The sequence below is a fragment of the Prionailurus viverrinus genome, chromosome X (assembly GCF_022837055.1).
Source record: "Prionailurus viverrinus isolate Anna chromosome X, UM_Priviv_1.0, whole genome shotgun sequence".
In the NCBI taxonomy this organism is placed as follows: domain Eukaryota; kingdom Metazoa; phylum Chordata; class Mammalia; order Carnivora; family Felidae; genus Prionailurus; species Prionailurus viverrinus.
The window spans coordinates 91,719,475-91,741,271 of NC_062579.1; the positions used below are offsets into that span (position 1 = coordinate 91,719,475).

General features: G+C 46.5%; 1 protein-coding gene across 1 annotated transcript in view; it reads right to left on the minus strand.

Moving 5' to 3' along the window:
- The window catches only part of TMEM255A (transmembrane protein 255A), a 57,286-nt gene that overhangs the window by 33,631 nt on the left and 1,858 nt on the right, over window positions 1-21,797 (minus strand). Inside the window, exons 2-4 of the mRNA XM_047843071.1 lie at window positions 16,734-16,876; window positions 6,567-6,629; window positions 4,122-4,211 (exon numbers count right to left, since the gene is read on the minus strand). Coding sequence (XP_047699027.1) covers window positions 4,122-4,211; window positions 6,567-6,629; window positions 16,734-16,876 — 296 coding nt within the window. The remainder of the gene's footprint in view (window positions 1-4,121; window positions 4,212-6,566; window positions 6,630-16,733; window positions 16,877-21,797) is intronic.

Below are 21,797 nucleotides of genomic sequence, written 5' to 3' on the forward strand. Positions count from 1 at the left end.
CGCTGGTCACAGCCCTCCCGACCTCCTGGTTCTGCAAAAAGCATTCAGCCGCCAACTGCCCCAGATGAAGACAGACGTGTGTGATGGTTGCCCCTTTGCTGCCTCTGGCTGCTATTGTGCATTGAGACCCCGGAGAAGGAATAAGCCCTGGCAACTGGGAGGTAGGAAAAAGTCACTTCGTGAGGGCTCGGTGACCTTTCAAATCCGAAGGGCTTCCGACTCTGGAACGAAGAGATGGAAATGGACATTGCTTTATGTTGAGTGCGTACTCTGTGCCAGGCCCAGTTTGCACCCATTACTTCATATCACACTCAGGTTGAGCCTGAGAGGTAAGTTACTCTTACATCCATTTGGAAGAGGGGGAAACTGTTACAAGAAGGCAAAATGACCTTCCCAGATGGTTAAAGGCCATGTTGGGGGCGGGGAAGGAAAGAACTAGGAGACGAGAGAGAAGGAAGAAGACATATTTAGAGGGGCGTGTAAGAAGGTAGGACTTGAGAGGTAGCTCACACATTCCCAAGCCAAAGGACAGGGCAAGATAGTGCTGAGAGATTTCAACAACAAGAAAGGCTGGCTTTAGGGGCACCCGGCTGGCTCAGAGGAGCACGTGACTCTTAATCTCGAGGTTGTGACTTCGAGCCCCACGTTGGGTGTAGAGATGACTTAAATATAAAATCTTTTAAAAAATTCATTGTTTATAAAAAGAAAGCCTGGCTTTAGCCCACCCAAGCAGTGCTAGGATCCAAAAGGGCCTTTCGTTAAACTAGCCAATGGATATTGCCATACATTAACAAAGCCTCCTTTCTCAAAACTCTCTGGGTGTCAGTGAGGGCTGGCAGATGTCTTAGGACAGGTGCAGTGTAAGCAGAAAGGTTTTCCAAAAGATTCATCCAGCCTTAACCCAAATCCATGAATCAAACACTTTGCTGCAGGCCACTAACTGTAGGAAGTACAGAGGGCCTGGAGTCAGAGACACGTAGGTGGTCGTTAGAGGAAACTTCCAGTAAGTATAACTTGGATTTTTCTCCATTGCCTTTGACAGAGGCCAGTGCTCAAAAACATTTAGGAGTGTCAAGGAAACACAAATCAAAACCACACTGAGATACCACTTGATTCCCACTAGGATGGTTCGTGGGATACTAGAATCAAAAAGTCAGATCATAAGAGTCGGCAAGGATGCAGAGAAATTGGAACTCTCCTACATACACTTCTGGTGGGAATGGAAAATGGTGCGGCTCTTTTCGGAAACTGTCCAGTAGGTCCTCAAAAGGGTAAACGTGGTTACCATATAGCCAGGCAATTCCACTCCTAGGTATATACCCAAGGAAAACAAAAACATATGGCCACATGGTACATGCATGTTTAGAGCAGCATTATTAATAAAAGCCACAAGCTGGAAACAACCCAAATGCCCATCGGCCACTGAATGGACAAACAACATGTGGTATATCCATACGGTGGAATATTATTAGGCCATGAAAAGCTATGAAGCACTGATACATGCTACGACATGGGTGAGCCCTGAGGATAGCACACTAAGTGAAAGAAGTCAGGTCTCAAAAGACCATGATATTCTATGATTCCATTAATATGAACGGTTAATTAGCATAGGGAAATCTATCAAGAAAAAAACAAGTAGACTAGTAGCTGCCTAGGGCTGAGGCGACTAGGGGTAAAGGGAGGTGAGAGTCAAGAGCATGGGGCTTCTTTTGGGGGATGATGAAAATCTTCTAAAATTGATGTGGTGGTGGTTTCCACGTAACAGTGAGGATACTGAAAACCACTGAATTGTACACTTTAAGTGGGTGAATTATATGGGATGTGAACTACATCTCAATAAGGCTGTTAAAAAAAACACACTAGGAGTGGGAGGAGGAGGGAAAAAGAGGAAGCCATTTTAGCTCATGATGCCATCAAAATCTACTGCAGGCTTCTTGGCCACTAGGCCTCTGTTACCATGGAGACTGCCTCAGAGTGAATACTGCTTGTCAAATGGGGATAATAATGCTTGCCCTACATATCTCACAGGATTGCTGTGGGTCTCCAATGAGACAATAGATGTGAAGGCACATTTAAAAGCTAAATACGCTACACAAAAACAAGGCATTATTGTTATTAAGATGGCTCCTGTTGAATACCAATAGCACGCATGCCATGATTGGCTGCAACCACGCTACCCACAGCCACACAACTGGGTGCTTACTCAGAGGGTCATATGCAAAAATGATAAGGATTGCTAAGTTAGGGTGGTGGGCTTGTGGATGTTACAAGTTCCCCATGGATCACTGGCCTTTTTAAGAAGAAAAAGATGAAGAAGATGGCTGTTCTCATCTAAAATCAGAAGGGATGGGTCTGATAGAGGGGGCCTACATTTAAATTCTCGGCCTGGAAAGAAAATCGGGTAAAGACCCTCTCTCTCTCACCCCTTACTCTGCCCTCTGCCCAGAAATCCTCTCCTGAGACACCAATTCGGAGACTGCTTGTGGGGAAGCACCAACCACATGAGTCCCTCCAATCTTGGCAAATGATGGAGTGACTCTTACTCCTGAGAGGAGGGTCCAAGAGCAAGTTGGAATTGAAATAATAATGTCACAGATCATCCTTCCCCAGATCCAGCCATACCCATGAGGCTCCCTCAACATGACCTGCACTATTAGCCAGTGATTGAAATGGAATAAAGTGCCATTGATCCACAGAAGATTCTGGTAATACAATTTTGCTCCAATTCAGTTGTTTTGGAAAGCAAAACAGTTCCAACTAGTTCACGAGGTGTTTTCATTCTCCCTGCTGATTCAGTAGGAATGAAAGGAGTACTTGTGTTGGTTGTGGGGGCCCAGTAAGTTGCTGTGGCTTGCTTTTGATTTGGGTTTGTGGGCTGGATCAGGGCTATGTTACAGCCTCCCTGGGACCTAGGCACTTTTGCTTTTGTGGGTCCGTCTCCCCGTTAAAAAATATTGAAAATTATATTTTCTTTATTTTTTTTAAAGGTTTATTTTGAGAGAGAGAGCGCTAGTGGGGGAAGGGCAGAGAAAGAGGGAGAGAGAGAATCCCAAGCAGGCCCTGCACTGTCAGCATGGAGCCCGACACGGGGGTCAAGCTCACGAACTGTGAGATCATGACCTGAGCTGAATCAAGAATCAAATGCTTAACTGACTGAGCCACCCAGGCGCCCCTTCTTTATTTTAATTATATCTAATGACTGCATTGGTATAAAGACAAATATATTTGTATTATATGGGAAGACTTTTTCTTGACCTAAAAGCTTATCATGTTTCTACAGATTTGAAAAGAAATGCTAATATTTTACTGAAACCCTGAAAGTCCTATGGGCCACAGGCATTGTGCCTATTGTGCCTGATGGAGAAGTCAGCCCTAGCAGAATAGTCTGGAACACTATGGAATGGAAAGTACTGAAAGAGGGGCGAGGGCTCTTGTCGACAGCCACACAGGAATGCCCTGAATCCCAGGCTTCCTCAAACAAGAGCACAGGTCCGGGTTTCAGGAGTAAAATGGCCTTTCTCAAGGTGCAGCTTCTCCAGAGGAGGAAGGATTTGGCACCCGCACTCCAGGACTGGGCTCTGAGTGGAGGCTTCTAGCTCTGGGGCCTTCTCTGGAGCCCAATCCTATCACTAAACGCCAACCATGGTTGTAGGGACAGCAAAGTTCAGGTATCTGAGAAAAGGTGACTCTGTCCTCATGGTCTGTTCTTGTGGCTGCTGAAGCCTCCAAGGCTCTCAAGTCATCGGCCTCCCTGCTCTTCCCTGCCTCCTCGCTCCCAACGTCACCTCCGAGTCATTCCCCCGGCCCCAAAGCCCTTCCCTCTGCCTTTCCAAATCTCAGTTACGTGTCAAAGGCTTAGCTCCCACCACCACAGGGAAGCCTGTCCTGGCCACTGGAGTCCAGGATAAACCGCTCTGGTACTTAGAGTTTATACCCCCGGCTCAGCCCCTGTTCTCTAGATGACCGTGTGTCCCGTGGTGTCCTCGACTGTCGGCAACCTGAGACACGGATCTTGTTTTCTCCCTCTTCTGTACCCCTCACAGCACTCGGCACACATCTCGGCACACACTCAACTTTGCTGTATCGTACAATGGCTTGAACCCAGGACTGAAAGTACTCACAATGTGTCTCGCAGCAAAGACCCCGTCGACGATGGCACAACAGAAGGCCGCAATCACCCCAAAGCTGATAAAGACGATGGAGGCCACCAGCTGCGAGGGTGAGGGGAAAACGAAAGTGTCTGTTAGCCTTCCACTCTTGCTGCTTCTGGAGACTAGATGGTCCCCAAGAGAATGCCAGCCAATGCAGAACTCTGGCCGGCCACCCCATGAGGGTGCTTTCTTCAATCATCCAGGATGAGTGGGAGCCGAGGGAGGCAGGGAAGGGGCCACTGAAGCACGTTCCCCATGTTCAGGGCAAGCTAAGAAACTCATTCAGTGAGTCTGTCAGCACCAAATGAACATCCAGCCTATTGTCCAAGGAGGAACGCGTGTGGCTCTTCCAGGCTCAGACTCAGGAAGATGTCGGACCTTTGACATCATGTGGTCCAACCCCCTATTTTATTTACTGGTGGATTGGAGGCTCAAGGAGGGGAAGTGGTGTGCCCGGGGTCACCATCCGGTCTGGTGCCCACCAACTCCTAGTCCAGTGTTCTTCTCAACCCCTCGCGGTGGGCACTGATGAAGACAGGGATGGTTCTGAGGCCCCACACAACCCTACATGGCCTTCTGCATTGTTGAAGAAAGAACAGTCAACTTAGTAAGATGTAAATACCAAAGACAAATACCAAAGTAAATACCAAAGACATTTGACAAGGGTTGAAGTCTCTGGAACTGATCAACTAACTCTGTGTAATATATACAAAAAGTTTTCTTTTTTCTTTTTAGTATTTATTTATTTTTTCTTAAAAATTTTTCAAATGCTTATTTCTTTTCGAGAGAGGGAGAGACAGAGTGCGAGAGGGGGAAGGGCAGGGAGAGAGAGGGAGACACAGAATCCGAAGTGGGCTCCAGGCTCTGGGCCGTCAGCACACAGCCCGACCCAGGGCTTGAATTCACAAATCTGGAGAGCATGACCTGAGCCAAAGTTGGACGCTGAACCGACTGAGCCACCCAGGCACCCCCCAAAATTTTTAAGTAAGAAAATGTTTGCTTGAACCAGACCGCCCTATACTCAACATGTTATATGATGAGCATATATGCATATGTATATGCGTATATATGTATATGAGTGTATATACAAATGTTATATCATGTTATATGATCATGTGAAATGACAAGTTTTCCTAATAATTCGTCTTCCACTACAAGGGTGATACTACAACCCAATGCGGGGGAAGGTGCTTACAGGGGCAGGGGCAGGCACTGCCTAAGCCTACCGTCTGCCTGTGTTGACCCTCAGAACTAGATGGAATCAGTGTTTTGCTTTCTTCGGGTGTTTGGGGGCAAAGAGGGGGGAAATAGCATGGCATTAAACTGCTCTCCCAGGCAAAATCAAATCAAAGTCAAGGCCACCCTAAGGTTCTCCCTCCTCTACAGGCCAGGAGGAAATAGTCATCTCCTTCAGGAGTTGTTCAGAAGCCTCTCCTCATAAATCTCACTTCACAGAGCTACAGAGAATTGGTAAATAATGGATGAACGATCTCATGAAATTGGCATTATCAGCTATGCTATGATCAGCTCCACAATTAAAACTCTCCCGTTATTTTGAATAATGTAAGCCCCAAGTGCAAACACAACTGGCAGGGGAGGCGGGGAGTCCAGGTGAAATGGAAGAAGAGAACTATGAGCTCTCCCTTGAGGGCGATTCATAGGAGAACATATGGTTAGAGTTCTCTGTCCCTGGAGCTATGACGTTATCTGATTAAACTTGCTGTTTAAATAGACCCCATTATCAAAGTCTAGATGCCACAGAGGCTTGTACTAGGGGAGCCTAATCAGTCCACCATCTGACCACTCACCAGGCATCTTGATTTACAAGCCAATAAAACTACAATATGCTTGCAATTCAGTCCATACCAGGAAACCCAACAGCTTGCCCTTGTGGCCCCTGTTAGGACATAGAACTTTCTAAGTTTTACCTCCTGTTACATGTTCCTTCTTCCTTTGAACATTACAACACACTTAGCTTTGAAGTATGAGTCGTGGGAATACTTTAGGTTGGCTTCATAATTTTGTCTTTTGTGTGCCCCAAGTGTGACTTGTCCTCTTGATCTAAGTCTCCTAGATTGTAATACCCTAAAAGGCAGGAGCCCTCTGCAAAAACCTTCCCCAAAGGTTATGCATCTGAGAGGGAGGAGGAGAGAAAAGGGCAAGATCCAGAATATTCTATCTCTTTCACTTAAGGAGACCAACTAGGGCACTGAGGGAGCATCGGGCAAGACGAGAACAAGTCCCATACCACAGGGTCACTTTCGAACAAGTTCCCTGGAGGCTGAGGAGAAAAGGCAAAGGAGCAGTTACTTTTGTGGCCCAATGTGGGCAACCTTAAGAAGTGTGTTATTTAATTCATAAATATATCCAGCTTTTTCAGACAAAGAGTGTAATTCTATAGCGATGCAGACTTACCATCTGCCGTTTGTTCTCGACAAGGTTTGATCCGATGATTCCAAGGAACGATCCAAAGCCGAGCTGCAAAGCAAGATGGCAAACATAGCATGTGGGAAGGTGGCCAGCCTGGCCACACAATCGTTGCAGCTCCTGGATATGATTCAGGACAACGGAAAAGAACTGGGGTATAGATGCTAAAGCCACATGCAATTGTTACACAGATACAAGGTGTTCAATAAAAGTGCTTCCCCCACTATTTGCAAATTTTTTCCTCATAGAAATAAGTCATACCTAAAAGCTACGAGTAAAGGTCAACCAGAGCGTTTCAGAGCCTGCCTATCTCAATGTCAATATCCATTACCTAGCGCGTGACTGGTGAGTCAGTAAGAGACATGTAACGGTGAAAAGCACACATTATATTCTGATCTGAATCTTTTTTTTTTTTTTTGAAAAGAGGCCTTCTACTCTGATGCATGGATTACAAAATGAAGATTTGAAATAGCAATTTTCGAGGCATCCGGCACACTAATCAAACCCAGGAAGTACTTTAGAAATCAGCAAGCACCTTAACCTAGACTTAAAAAAAAAAACCAACCCTATTTTTTGAAAGCTTGTATTTGTGGCTGACCCACTGCAATTTATGTTAGCACTTATTCACCTCTTCTTCCATCTCTGCTTCATTTATGGACAGAAAGCATTCATTAGAGGGTGAACAGAAATGGCAGCGTAAAACCCTGCGAAACAATTTCCCTGTCTAAGTGGATAGGATGATGGCTCAGTGTAGCGGGTCCCACTTTCCTCTCACTTCTGCCATTAGCGGACTGAGGTGGCCCGTCTCAGCTGAACACTATCACTAACGAAGGCTGCTGATAGGGGTAAAAACGGAAGAAGTAAAGAGTGGTGAGCATGGGCCAATAAATCTTAACACAAGCTCAGCAATGTAGTTGCGAGTCTCTTAACCTCACTAATGGTCCCGGTTTCCATCTGCAGCCTTACCATGGCTAACAGGGGCATCTATTTCAGTCTGAGACACCCCCCCCCCAAGCCTTACACCTGTGGTTGGAAATCTAATGGCCTGGAGGGCGAGGCAGGAATGTGGTGGGCTGCCTGGGGGGGCTGGGTCGCTGTCTCAGAAACCCAAGGATGAAACGGAATGAAGGGAAGGAATGAATACAAGTTTCCAAGGACTCATTCTTCAGGGCCACTCAGCCAGCAACCCCTCTTGGGAAATAGAAGCCGAAGTGTATGAAGAGTATATCATGTGCCATCCAAGACTCTACTGAGAACATCCTCACTCAACAGGTAAACTATGCCCATCTCCCACCTGTTCTCATTTATTTATTTGTTTGTTTGTTTGTTTAGAGAGGGAGAGAGTGGGGGAGAGGCAGAGAGAGAAACTCTCAAGCAGGCTCCTCATGGTCAGCACAGAGCCCGATGCGGGGCTGGATCTCACAAACCACCGTGAGATCGTGACCTGAGCCGAAATCAAGAGTTGGACGCTTAACTGACTGAGCCACCCAGGCGCCCCAACACCTGCTCTTAGTTTAAATGTAATTGAAATGTGTTGTTTTATACAGTATACTGATTAAAACCTGGTTCTCACACCAGCCTGGCTTCCTGCCCCAGCTCTTCCACCTTTGTTTGTGGGATCTTGAACAAACTGATTGGCTTCTCTAAACCTCAGTCTCCGAATCTGGAAAATGGGGACTAGAGTGGTGGCTATCTCGTAGGGCTTTTGCAAGCACAAACCAGGATGATACATTGAAAGAACTTAGCACAGTGCTTGGCACACAGTAAGTACTCAGGAAATATTAATTATTGTTCTAGTGATTATTACCGTTAAAAACTTTTTTTAATGTTTATTTATTTTTGAGAAAGAGAGAGAGACAGAGCACGAGCCAGGGAGGGAGAGAGAGGGAGACCTGGAATCCCAAGCAGGCTCCAGCCTCTGAGCTATCAGCACAGAGCCCAACACGGGGCTCCATCTCACGAGCTGTGAGATCATGACCTGAGTCGAAGTTGGACGCTTAACTGACTGAGCCACCCAGGCGCCCCTGATTAGTATCATTTTTGAAGACATTTAGTTTCTGAGCAACTCTAACCCAATTTGAGCTGGAAAATCTTATCATTGCTTGCTGTATTTCATAACACAGCTTCATGTTTTCTCTTATCCACACCTCCAATATATTCCACAGCTTTTATTTTTTAGGAAGAATTCCATGAATAGTTTGTGTTCATGGCACTCTGGACCACTTGTGGAGACTGTGAGAAAATCAGAGGTAGTCTCTTACATGGAAAATAAGTCCTTTGAGCAGCTTATCAGTTTCCACAGATATTCACTTAATGGTCTCCTGGACCCCAACAGCAGTCTTGACCTTCAGACAGGAAGCAAAAAACCTCGTCATTCCTGGCACTCTCAAATAACTCTGATGGTAGTGGCCAGGAAGAGGTGGGCTGAAGCCTTATGGAATTGACTGGAAAGACAAGGCACTTGGGACCGAAGTCCCAGGTTAGACAGTTACTTTATCCAGTTCCCTCCTTTTCTTTCCATTCCATTCTAATCCACTCCGATTCATTCAACTTTCCAATATTCACTAAGCACTTGTGCCAGATAAACAGCATGTGGTCCCTGCCCTCCAGGGGCTCCTAGTCCAGTGAAGGAGAGACAAACTGTGGGTTAAGGACCGCAGGCAACATATAAACATAGTGCTACAGGAGAAGAGAATCATTCATTTTGTATTATATCCTTGGCTCTGCTATTTGTAAACTGTGTGACCTTGGGCTAGTCCCTTAACCACTCTGTGCTTCAGGTACCTCACTTATAAAATGCAAACCATGATGGTAACTACCACACAGGGCTGCTGTGAGGATTAAATGAGATAAAGTATGTAGTGTGACTTCTACTAGGTATATACCCAAAGAAAACAAAAACACTAATTCAAAAAGATACATGCACCCCTCCATTTACTGCAGCATTATTTACAATAGCCAAGATATGGAGGCAATCTAAATGTCCCCTGATAGACGAAGAGATAAGGGAAGATGTGGTATGTATACGCAGCCATAAAAGGGTGAGATCTTGCCATTTGTGACAACCTGGACGGACCTGGAGGGTGTTATGCTAAGTGAAGTAAGTCAGAGAAAGACAGATACCATGTGATTTCATCATATGCAAAATCTGAAAAACAGAACACATGAATAAACACACAAAAAGCAGGGTCAGACCTATAGATACAGAAAACAAACTGGTGGTTCCCAGAGGGAAGGGGGGAGGGTGGAGGATGAGCAAAATAAGTGGAGGGGAGTGAGAGACACAGGCTTCCAGTTATGGAATGAATAAATCATGGGAACAAAATGCACAGCATAGGGAATACAGTCAGTAATATTATAATAACGTTGTACGGTGACAGATGGTAGCTATCCTCGTGGTGAGCACAGCACAATGGTTGAATCACTATGTCATACACCTGAAACTAGCACAGCATTGTGTCAACTATACTCAAATAAAAGAAAACCTTTTTTTAAATTTTTTTTCAACGTTTATTTATTTTGGGGACAGAGAGAGACAGAGCATGAACGGGTGAGGGGCAGAGAGAGAGGGAAACACAGAATTGGAAACAGGCTCCAGGCTCCGAGCCATCAGCCCAGAGCCTGACGCGGGGCTCGAACTCACGGACCGCGAGATCGTGACCTGGCTGAAGTCGGACGCTTAACCGACTGCGCCACCCAGGCGCCCCAAGAAAACCTTTTTTAACAAAGTACGTGATGTGACTTGCATGAGGTAGGATGCTAAATAAATGTTAAGTCTAAGATTTCACAGAGGAGGAGACATTTTAACATGGGGTCAAAGATAGGTAGAGATCACCAGGCAGGGAACAAGAATTCACTCACCTGGATGACAGGCTGATGAACTCACCAGTGTTGCAAAAACTACCATACATTTGAAAAGCATTTTAACTTAAAGCAACATGTGCCCTCCATTTTGGTCACAGTAACGCTATGGACTTGGGTGGAGCTGATACGATTCCCATTTGATAGATAAGAAAATGGTGGCCTAGAGAATTGTATGGACTCATCCCCTCTTATAGCAAGTTACTGACAGGGCCAGGAGTCCACAGGTGCCCTGACCAACAGCTGGTGTTCTTTCAGCCACACTGTGCTGCATTTGTGGTGTGTCAGTAGAATAGTGACTTTCGTCACTTCCCCTCCCTCTCCAGGAAAGAGGTTCCCTGCAAGGATGGAGTGAAAAATCCTATCTGAGGAAGAGCTGAGGGGTTGAAAATAAAAAGGGGAAAATCAACAGAATTTCCTGAAAGTGGGCAGCTACTTCTAATCGACTGTTTACTTTCCTGAGACCCCAGAAAGGTAAGCTCTTTGGCTATCCCTCGAGAACTGCAGGGAATCATGGCAAGTGTAGGCCTTTGGACCTACATCTTGATTCCCCATTACCTGAATAAATAACCAATTTGCTTTGATTTGGCTGCCCTCCACTCGTTGAAGGAAAACACAAATCGTTAGACATCAAAGTCAGATTTAACGGCTCTTTTTGGACTGGGCCGATTCCCATTCACTGCACCGAGGCTCAGAAGGATTAGTCATTCAATACATGTTAATTGGACATTACTCTGTGGCAGGCACCGTGCTATATCTGTGATTTGGAGGCCAGAAGTAGGGGCGGGGGATATGATACTACAACCAATGAGACTCACCCTCAAGGAGCTATAATTAGGTAAACTGGTCCACAATTCCTTCCCATAATCCTGAAATCCACAAAGCTCTTAAAAACGAAAGGTTGGTTTTTTTTCGTCACTAACTTGGTGGCAAAACCTTGAACTGATGTGAGATTATTTTACAATCTTTATCCACTTAGTATAAAAACTCAGTTTATTAGAGGAATATGAAAGTGCTTGATTATGGGGTTTTTCTCAACCCCCCTGGGATATTAGATAATATAATATATGCACTGTATTATCCTTCTAAAATAAAAAAGAAATCTAGGGGCACCTGGATGGCTCAGTCCATTGAGCATCTGACTTCGGCTCAGGTCATGATCTCACGGTTCATGGGTTCGAGCCCCACATCGGGCTCGCTGCTGTCAGCCTGTCAGTGCAAGGCCTGCTTCGGATCCTCTGTCCCCCTCTCTCTGCCCCTCCGTCACTTGTGCTCTCCATCGCCAAAAAATAAATATTAAAAAAAGAGGGGCGCCTGGGTGGCTCAGTCGGCTGAGCATCCGACTTCAGCTCAGGTCATGATCTCTCAGTCTGTGAGTTCGAGCCCCGCGTAGGGCTCTGTGCTGACGGCTCAGAGCCTGGAGCCTGCTTCGGATTCTGTCTCCCCCCCCCCACCCCTCCCCTGCTCACGCTCTGTGTCTCTCTGTCTCTCAATAATAAATAAACGTTAAAATTTTTTTAAAAAATATTTAAAAAAAAAAAGAAAGAAATCTAAATTCTCCAACACATCTGGCCCAAGGATTCAGATAAGGGATCGGGGACATGTAAAAACAAAACCAAATGAGAATATGGCCCTACAGATGCCATAAAGCAGGATGTATTTTCCAGGAACCATGAGTAGGAGAAATCTATGGTAAGGAGTTCAAAGATGGCAGACGCCACTGTGGACCCCCGCGGTTGAAAAATGTCCTGCCTTGTCTTTAAGTTGGGATAGAACAGAGCATTTGGATAAACAGAAAGGAAACGCAGGGAGGACATTCCAGACCGGGGGAACAATGAAAATGACAGCAGCAAGGCAGAAAAATCCAAGTTGCGTTCAGGGCCATGAACTGACAGTTTTGGCAAAAGAGGGGGGAATGGGAGACCAGACCAAAGGCATCTTTGGAGTGCTGTGAATGTCAAAACTAAGGAGGGAACAGGGAGCCAATGAAGGTTAGAACTTTACGGCATTACAAGTCTTACTTAGCAAATCCAGATTCAAGACCCATCTTTGAAATGTACCTTAGGGGTAGGAACTTTATTTTAGAATGATTTTATATTTTTGAGACATTTTCAACAAGAGGTGGACAAATTTCTCTCTAATTCACAATAAACTACAAACTTCTACCATCCAGAGCTCAGTATGTTTCCTTAGCATGCTTTAGTCTAAACTTTGTTGGATTTATCAAGAGTCTTTACATGCGAAGCTGAAGCCACATCTGCCTAAAGAAAGTTTCTGGGCCATTATTTTGAATGATCCCTGCTGTCTCAGTTTCCTACTATCCCACGGTAACTCTGATATAATTTTTCCATTAACTCACACACACACCCCCCCACCTTGTGAACGGGGCTGAAACTCCTATTTTTTTTTTCTCCTAAAGAAAACCCAGGCTGGCATGGGTCTTAGCAGTACAGCTGGGGAGAGGGTACAAGATGAAAGATTTCCATGCTGATCAGGTGGCCAACCCCATCTTGTGGGTTGCTTGGGAAACACATTTAAAGGCTTCATTCTCCCGGATCGAAGGTTAAAGTGTTGCAGACAAGGAGCGCGCTCTCTCCCCTGCCCTTCTCAGCTTTATACAACAAGTGAGCCTCTTGCCTTTTTTAGGCCTCCGGTGTAGAAAGCTCACTGAACTCTTCTGGAATGGAATGTCTGGAACATTCGCGGATAGTAAAAATCCTAAACCAGTTTGTCTTTCTTCATCGGTTTTAAGTTTTTAAAAAAACTGCGCAGTTCCGCTTGGACAGATTAGCACCTTTAAAGATGCATACATGCATGTGTGTCTTAGGATGCTGGCACCACATTCTAGCTCAGATCAAGTAGCTCATGACCTATTATAATGCACCTTGATGTACAAGGGCACCTCGCTTGGCAAAATGAATATGCCCCAGAAAAGTTTCATGTGAGTTTGAGCTGTACAAATGTAATTATATTTTAAAATGCCCGAGTCTCTATATTTAAGTGAGCTGTATGTATAATAAGCCTTCTTTTAATGTAATAACTGCTCCCTAATTTGTCTGTTTTGAAATTTTGAATTCAATTTATTGTTAAAGCATTTAACCAGCAGAGATAACCCCAAAACATCAGAGTTCCAAGTAGCCTGAAATTTTTCACATTGCTATACACTGATCATTTATATTCAGAGTGACCAATTTGCCAGTATGGAATCTTAAAATGCCTGGGTTTAATGCTGAGCATATTTTATTTATTGGGTTTTAGTCCTCCAAGTGGTTGCCAGTTCATTTGAATTAGGCTCCCCTGGGGTATTTAGTAAAATGCAGATTCAATTTGTATTACTTTTCCAATCAAAATTAGCTCATCAAAAGGAAATTCAGGTTCCTGGGCCATACCGAGCCTACCAAACCAGAATCTCTGGGGGTAGGGACCTGAGGTCTGCATTTCCCACAGCTTCATCTGGTCATTCTTCTGCACACCAAAGTAGGGAAACCACTGGCTTAGAGTTTATACAGTACCTACCTGTCTAATAACCAAACGGGTCAATGAGCGAAAGCATCCCACTCCCGGATAAATCTGGATTGTCAGGCACACGCTGTTTCAGAGGCCTGAGTCGTCACTGGATTTGTTACAACATGATTTGACCTCTAAACCCAAATGGATTTTTCTGCCTTTCAATCTGCAATCTTTCCCATTCACTTTCTATAATTAAAACCCATTTTAAAGAAACAAATCTACAGGAACTCTAAGAGCACATTTTTAAAGGGTAAACCATGGGGCACACTGTCTGTTAGGGATGGTTCTCCTCTTAACATTTCCATATTAGTTTTTAGTGAAACACACACACACACACACACACACACACACACACACAGAGGCACGCACCCCTTCAACTTCCCGAGCTTGCTGAACATCAGGTACTCGAATACCAACAATCATGCGCCCTCCTTCCTTTGTTAATGCATTCCAACCTAGCCACCCACAGGCAGCTATTCTACAGAGCAGGTTCATAGCCACTGTTCTAGAATAGGAGTTCCTACTCTTAAATGACAGGGAAAATACCTTTGCCTCACCCATGGGGAGTCTGACTCTTGGCTTTGAGCATCTGTTCATCCGTCAGAAATATCTTACAAAACGCAGCTACCTGAAGCACACAAAGTCACACAGACCCTATAAATTGCTTTTCCAAGCCACCAAAATGCAATCTTACCTCCCCCTTCCTCCTCGCCCCCCTCGCTTGTGCTTAAAAATAAAACCCAATTCTGCTGACAACTGGTTTTCTTGCCTCACCACAGGAAGTGGACCGGGCGAGTTCTCACATCACACATTTAACAGAGGGCACCAAACGGGTGTCTGTGGGACACCTGCCCTTGGCTGGAGGGAGCCCTGCCTGCCCAAGAGCGGCGAAGGAACTTCCCAGGCAGCCTGTGGGAGGTGGGAGGCACGTCTGGCGCCAGCCAGCTAGGGCTATTGAGGAGGCTGACTGTGGAATCCGTGGCCTAGGCAACCCTCGTCAGGCTTGGTCACTCGCAGCAGCTTGGGCTTGTCAAAGACATCCATCTTTAATCCTTTCCTCTCCCTGACTTCTCTCTCCAACCCCACCTCTTCAAAAAAAGAAAAAAGAAAAACAACAACAACACAAACACATCTGACCTCTTTGCTGTACTAACTGTACATAAAAGAACCATCCTAAACTTCCAAACTTCCTCCCCGTTCTCTACAATCACTTACAATTGACAAGTTACATAATTGATGGTGAAAATATGACCCTACCTCTAGGGTTAGGCTTTTGGGATCAGCAGCCGTGTGTGTGTCGATCCAAATGAGGCTCATGTTTGTTTTTGTTTCTCTTTCCTCTTCTTTTCCCCAGATTTATTGAAGTATAAATGACAAAAGAAATTGTATCTATGTCACGTATACGACACGATGATTTGCTATAAAATGAGGCTTTGTATGTCAAGAGTTCAGTGGTTTCCAGAGCGGATCCCACGCACCCTGGTGATGGATACAACAATCCACTGATGTACACTAAGAAACTATTCGAACTCTTATTTCCTATTTATTGTTTATCTAAACTAGTAAGAGAAATTAAGCGGTACAAATATTCAATAAACAGACTGTCACTGGCGCCCTCCCCCGGTGTGAATGTCAGATAACAAGGTCAGCCCGTCTTGCAGGGAGGAAAAGGCAAGATCCCAGCAGCAACCAGTTGATGGCGGGGCTTTTGACGTGTGCCCGGATTGCGTTATCTAGCTTTAACTAAACTGGTCCCTATCAAATGGACAGGTGGTTTGGAAAGGCTCCTGTTGAGAAACCGCAAATTGAAGATGACCCTAATAATGTAAGTAAGCAGAAGCGAGCCACAAGAAAACGGCACAGTTGACACTTGTCTCGGGATGAGCTTTTTGTCAGCTACGCAGTGGGATCGACATTAAAAAAACAATGACGCCACGCTGTATGGTGACAGACGGCAGCTACGCTTGCGGTGAGCACAGCATAACATGGAGAGATGTGGACTCACCATGTCGTACACCAGAAAGTAGTGTGATATTGTGTGTCGACTCTACCCCAATTTGAAAATTTCCAAAAATGATGCCCACGGTACCCTAATTGTACCTGATAAGTTAGCCAAAACTGTTCAAAATGATCTAGCGGGCTACTGGAAATAAGGATTCATAGCCACTACCTTTAATGACCGACTTCATGCGAAGTGTATGTCATTCTTTGAAGTTAGCATGAGGATAATAAAAGTTATTTCTTTTGAATCTAATTCTTGATTTTCCATGTTTGTATGTTTTAGGAACATGTATAAAACCTGTAAATGGATAAATATACCTATCTTAGAAGTAAATGTTCCACATGTGTTTCCTGATAGGAATGCAGGCTCACTTTGGAGGTCAGCGCTGACGGTCAGAGTGTCAAGCCGTCGTCAGGTTTCAGGTAGGGTCGGGTGACGCCTGTTATACGTGGGAAAGCAGGTGCCCAGAGAGAAAGGGACCTTAGCCTAAAGCTAACCCTGCTGGTTGGTGACACCTCGTAGATCAGAAAACCACGGGCCTAAAGGGCGAGGTGACTTGCTCAGCAGCTCACTGCTAATTAGGGACACAGCTGGGATTCCTCTGACTCTCAGTCCAGTGCTCTTCTTAACGGGCCCAGAGTTTCCTCTCTGTACACATACAGAGAAATATACAGGAGGAAACCTGAGCAAACACTGGAAACTCAGACAGTCAAAAACCCTCCGAGTAGAACCCGAAAGACCGCAGCAAGCCCCTGAGACCTACCTAGGCCTTTTATACTTACAATAACTCCCGGGTAATAACCTCCGACGGTCACATTCTGGGTCCTGGTGGTTGCGGCAAGGCCCACCGTGAGAATCAACACCGACACAATAAGCAGAGTCACGGTGACATAGATGGAGTTTCGTTTCCTTCGATTGAAGGCTCCTGAAAGCACACAGAGAAACTGAAGTGGTTCATTTTGGCCGGAGAAGGGCATGGACTTAAAGGGAAAAATCACTGGGAAGGTCTTCCTTTCCTACCCCAACTGGTAGCTGGGGTTTTCTCTGGGGAGGGGAATTATGGGGAAGGGATGGAGCTTCCGGTATTTTGCAATCATCAGGTGCCACGCTTACAAGAAGAAAAAAAAAAAATATATATATATATATATATATATATATATATATATCCGGTCTGAAAATGAACAGACGGCATCTTAGCAGTTACATTAAAAAAAAACCCACAACAAATTTTGTGCTTTTGCCATTCCATGAAAGATGTGTCGTACCCACTTAGTAGAGTGTTTTTTAAGGCCAAATTACAAGGCCTATGATAAATGGGAAGTGTACGCATGGAGGCATTAAATGAAAATATTTTAAAGCCAAAATGCAACTAAGAAGGGCTATTTTTTATAAGCCGGAGATATGAAATTTCATTTTCAGTGTAAATATCACAACCAAGCCAGGTACTGGGATTCTTTTTTTCACTTATTTCTGACATTTGCCACCTCGCGTATAAACTTTAAAATGGTGTGTTGGCAAGATTTGTCACATAACAAATGTGTGTAATAAAGTAAGTGTTTGGAGGCCATTAGTCCACAAAGATATGTATCGGGGGAGGTAGATGGGGAAGATTATAACTTACACACATTTAGGCCTATGTGAGGGTGACATAAATATTATAAATGACAAGAAACCCGTTCTCCTACTCAGTGCTTATCAGACACGATAGCGCAAACCAATATTTTTTTTTTCCGAAAACAGGCTTATTAAGTCAGATAGAAAAATGGTATCGAGACTCGCTTTTGAATATAATTTTTTGGGAAAGGAATCGAGCACCGCTCCGCGCGCCCCCGTTGCTTCCCCAGCGAGGGGAAGGGACTCCCCACGGGGACCACCTGGGATGAGTTCTCACCTCTGCGTTCCGGGAAACCAAGCAAGTGGGGGGAATGGTAGGGGCGTCCAGTTCTCTAGTGAGACGGATGAAGCGGCGGGGAGCCTTACGATGGGGGTCACCCACCCATGTGGCTTGGCTGGCGTTTAGGGGCCCAAAGAGGCCCCCAGAAGCCGCTCCCAGGACCCCACCGTCCCGGGAGGCCTCACTTCGGCCTCAGGGCAGCAGCCGCCTCTGAAGCCCTCCAGACCGCACCACTGGGAGGGACAGGAGCGGGGACGAAGGACGGGGGAGGGAGGCGAGACAAGCAGCGAGACCCCGAGGCCAGGAGGGCAGAGGGCAGGGCTGTGGCCGGGCCCGCGCAGCTCCCAGCAGATCCGCCCTCCCGGGTGGACGGAGCGCGCCACCCCGGGTTCGCTCCACCGTCCATCTTGTCTTCCCCGGGGCCGTCCCCGCCGAGGGCTCCAAGGAAGGTGGGAGGGGCCGGCGGTCTCCCCTGACGTCAGCCTGGAAAGTGAGCGACGTGACTCATCAGGGTCATTTCTAATGCGATCCCGCTCTAAGACACATTGCAATGTAGAAGGGGCTGGAGCGCTTGTAGGCACCCCGATCTCGCCCTGGGAGGCGAGGCAGGGAGACTTGGGAGATGAAGGCTCCTCTCCAGTGGGGCCCGAGTCCAGCCTCCACGGGGAAGAGCATGAAGGACCACTGGGGACACCTGTGACATCAGGGCCCTTCGTGAGAGAGGGCTATTTGGGATGCAAATGGCGGGCTGACTGGTGGAAACACCGAGAGCAGAGCTGCGGACTGCGGGGGGGGGGGGGGGGGTGAGGGGGGCAGGATTTATTTTCTGTTCGCCCGGAGGTTAGTTAGCCTCCGTCTGGATCTCGAGGGGTTCCTTTAAATGAGTGTCTAAACCAGGGTCCTTGAGTCTGTTTGTTGATAGATGCTTCCCGGTGAACAGAGGGGCTCTAACATAAACCTACCTACCTCGCCTTCCATTCTGTCTGCCTTCTTGTCGCTCAGCCCATCTGAGCCCTCCCCTGCCTCAAATTAGCAAAACACAGTGAGGAAACATCTGGAGCCGCCAGGGGTATCTTTGTGACGCACGAAAAGTGTCTCAACACCTCACACAGAAAACATATAACTTTAGAGACTAAATTGAGGGAGTGTGTGTATGGTCTTTCTAATTTTTTTGGTATCACTCGCCTGCCCACTCCTTCCCTGCCAAGTGGCTTTAAATCCTATTCACAGCTCTTGGGTCTCCTTTGCAAATATCACTCTAGCTCTTAAAAGCACAGGAGCCAGGTCAGAAAAGTGACTCAGCAAACCACATGGTGTCATTTGAAAATCTATTTTTTTTTTCTCCTGCTTGAGAACCTGAATTGAAAATCCAGTCGGTTGAGAAACCCAGGCAAAGATCCTACAGATTTCCAGGGGCCTTGCCTCCAAAGAGGATTTGTTTTGAAAAGTCCCATGAAAACTCTCTCATCACTAGGTTGAATATCTATTCTCTGCCCCCCCCCCCAGTCACTCCCTACTTTACACTATAAGGACTATAATTGTGGAAGATGAAATTATTTCTAGTTGTACTTGGGGAGTTGACCATCATAAGGAACTGCGGGGTGAATGCTTTTGAAAAGTGAAGAGTCACCTCCCCTTTTATCTTTAGTGTCAATTTGACTTAAAAGTCACATCTGCTTAGAGCAGATGGCGTTCTCTGAACGTGTGGTCCAGGCTACTAAAGGTAAACTGTTTCCGTTTAGGACATATTCCTGGTGGTTGTTTCATTTTAGAAGGAAGCCCTATTCTTATTAGGGTACAGTTTTGGGGCCTGCCCTAGATGTTCCCGCGAACACAGGAACATCTGATTCCGACTTTGTTTAGTTAATCAACATATCAAAAAACTTCGGATACCAGGAGGTACTTAAATAAAGCAGGAGGTACCAGAAAACAGTGCCTATCGTAGTGGTTGATACTTAGAGAGCAGTCAATACTTGTTGAATAAACCAGAAGCAACATATCAGAATGTCTTCCCTTCTAATCAAAAAGGCATGCGGGGAATTGTGTGAATAAATATAAGCTGTGTTCATAGGATTGATTTTTTAAATTAGGGTATACCTGACGGGTCCCCAGAACTAAAAGCCTCTGGTCAACTAATGTCACAAAACCCCAATGTCTCTCACTAGCCCGACGACTTGGCGCCCAGTAGATTTCTGTTTGAACAACGACAACCACCCCTGCAACCAAGAGCAGTGGGAGAGTCTGAAATCCCGTCATGGGCATTGCCTGCCCCCCTTCCGCCCCCAGCAGCTTCCCTGCAGAGCTACTGCGGCCCTCCCTCTCTGCAGTGCCCCACCTCCACCCCAGATTCATGACGACCAGGATACTCAGCTCTAGAAGCGCCCAATTATTTGCTGCCTCCACCCTTCCAGATACAGCCCGGTTTCCCCCCTGGTCAGATCCCCCACCTGCACTGCGGTCTTTGAATCTGAGTCCCTCCCTTCCCCTAAAACCTGCTCAAAACTAACCTCCTCCAAAAGTTTTCTTACCAAGCTCACTCTATTCTAATCGGTCATTATTTCATGTCCCTGAATTCCTGTATACCTTACTCAATACATATATCAATGGTAAATTGATTACCCTTGTAAATTGGGGGTCTGGCACACAAATCATATGATAAATCCAGGTCCAAGATGGTGTATATGACAGGAACGAAGATGTGGGTTGCCAGAAGGTGGGATGATTGTCTCTGCTTACTCCTGTTTTACCTGTACGAGCTCTTGATGACCCCCTCTATTACAGGGTGTGTAATCGCTATCGGCGTGCAGCAAGGACAGGGGCCCAGTAGCCTGTACTATACATCATGTTGTTGACGACTGGCTAATTTGGAGGGCTCATCTTTTGAACCAGTTAGGATTTGCTTACCTGAGTCAGCTTTGCCACACAAGGAGGGTCCCAGGAAGTCCCAGCCTTGCACATCGGTGGAAACAGGTGCCTGCCCACGCAAGAGCCTCAAGGCCGTCAATCTCTCAATCATTTTCTTAAGGGTGCTGATATCCTGCGTCCCCCCCCCCCCGCCCCCACCCCGCCTCTGGCAGTTCTTTGATCAGAGATGTCCCAGGTCACTGGTGAATTACAAATGTGTTATTTGGGAGAGGAGTGCCCGCTGTAGTAGAGGTGCCTTAGCGCCTGGGGGCGGTGTTGCCAAAAGGGAGAAGGGGGTTTGCTGGAAGGGGATGCAGGGGCGCCGGAGTCAAATTACCATCTTCATATTGCCAAGCGCCTGCTCTGCTCCAAGCCTTGTACTAACCGTTCATCCCCAGGCAGCCAGCAAACATTCATGCAGGCACCTTGGTGCAGTGTGTGTCTTAAATTTTACTGTTTGGGCTGCAGTTGTGTCTTGCCTGCAGAGGGAATCCCCTCAGAAATGCTGCCCCTTGGGGGCTGAAACACAACCCCCCCACTTCCACCCCCCCACCCCCCATGCAAGGGAAGGTGGCGTTGCCAGAGCTGAGTTAAGTGGGAGTAGCTCCTAAATAGCCTAGACGCTGATTCAGGCCTGGGTTGTGCGGGACCCGAGCCAGGGAACTCCGGGGAGACTCCCCTGTCCAAACTGGAAATCCAGGGTTACCACTCGACTCAGGAATTTGCTAGTGCCCTGGGTCTGCAGACTTTACAAAGCGGGATGCGTGGAGCAGGCTGGCGCGTCTATGAGGGATCTAGGATTCTTTTCCCCGCAGTGTAGAGTCTGGGCTGGGAGAAGCCCACTCAGCTTCTTGTTGCTCAGACCTTTCGGGAAACGCCAAGATTGGCTGAGGGCCCCCGGGAGCCCAAGAAAGAACTCTCTTCATCTTGTTTCCCAGCCCACAGAGCCATGTGCCAAGTAGCAACGTTTTAAGCCCCGGGCCCCTAACCTGCCCACTCCCCCACTGGCAGACGGCCAGACGCGCGGGCGGGCTTTGCAGGTGGTTGT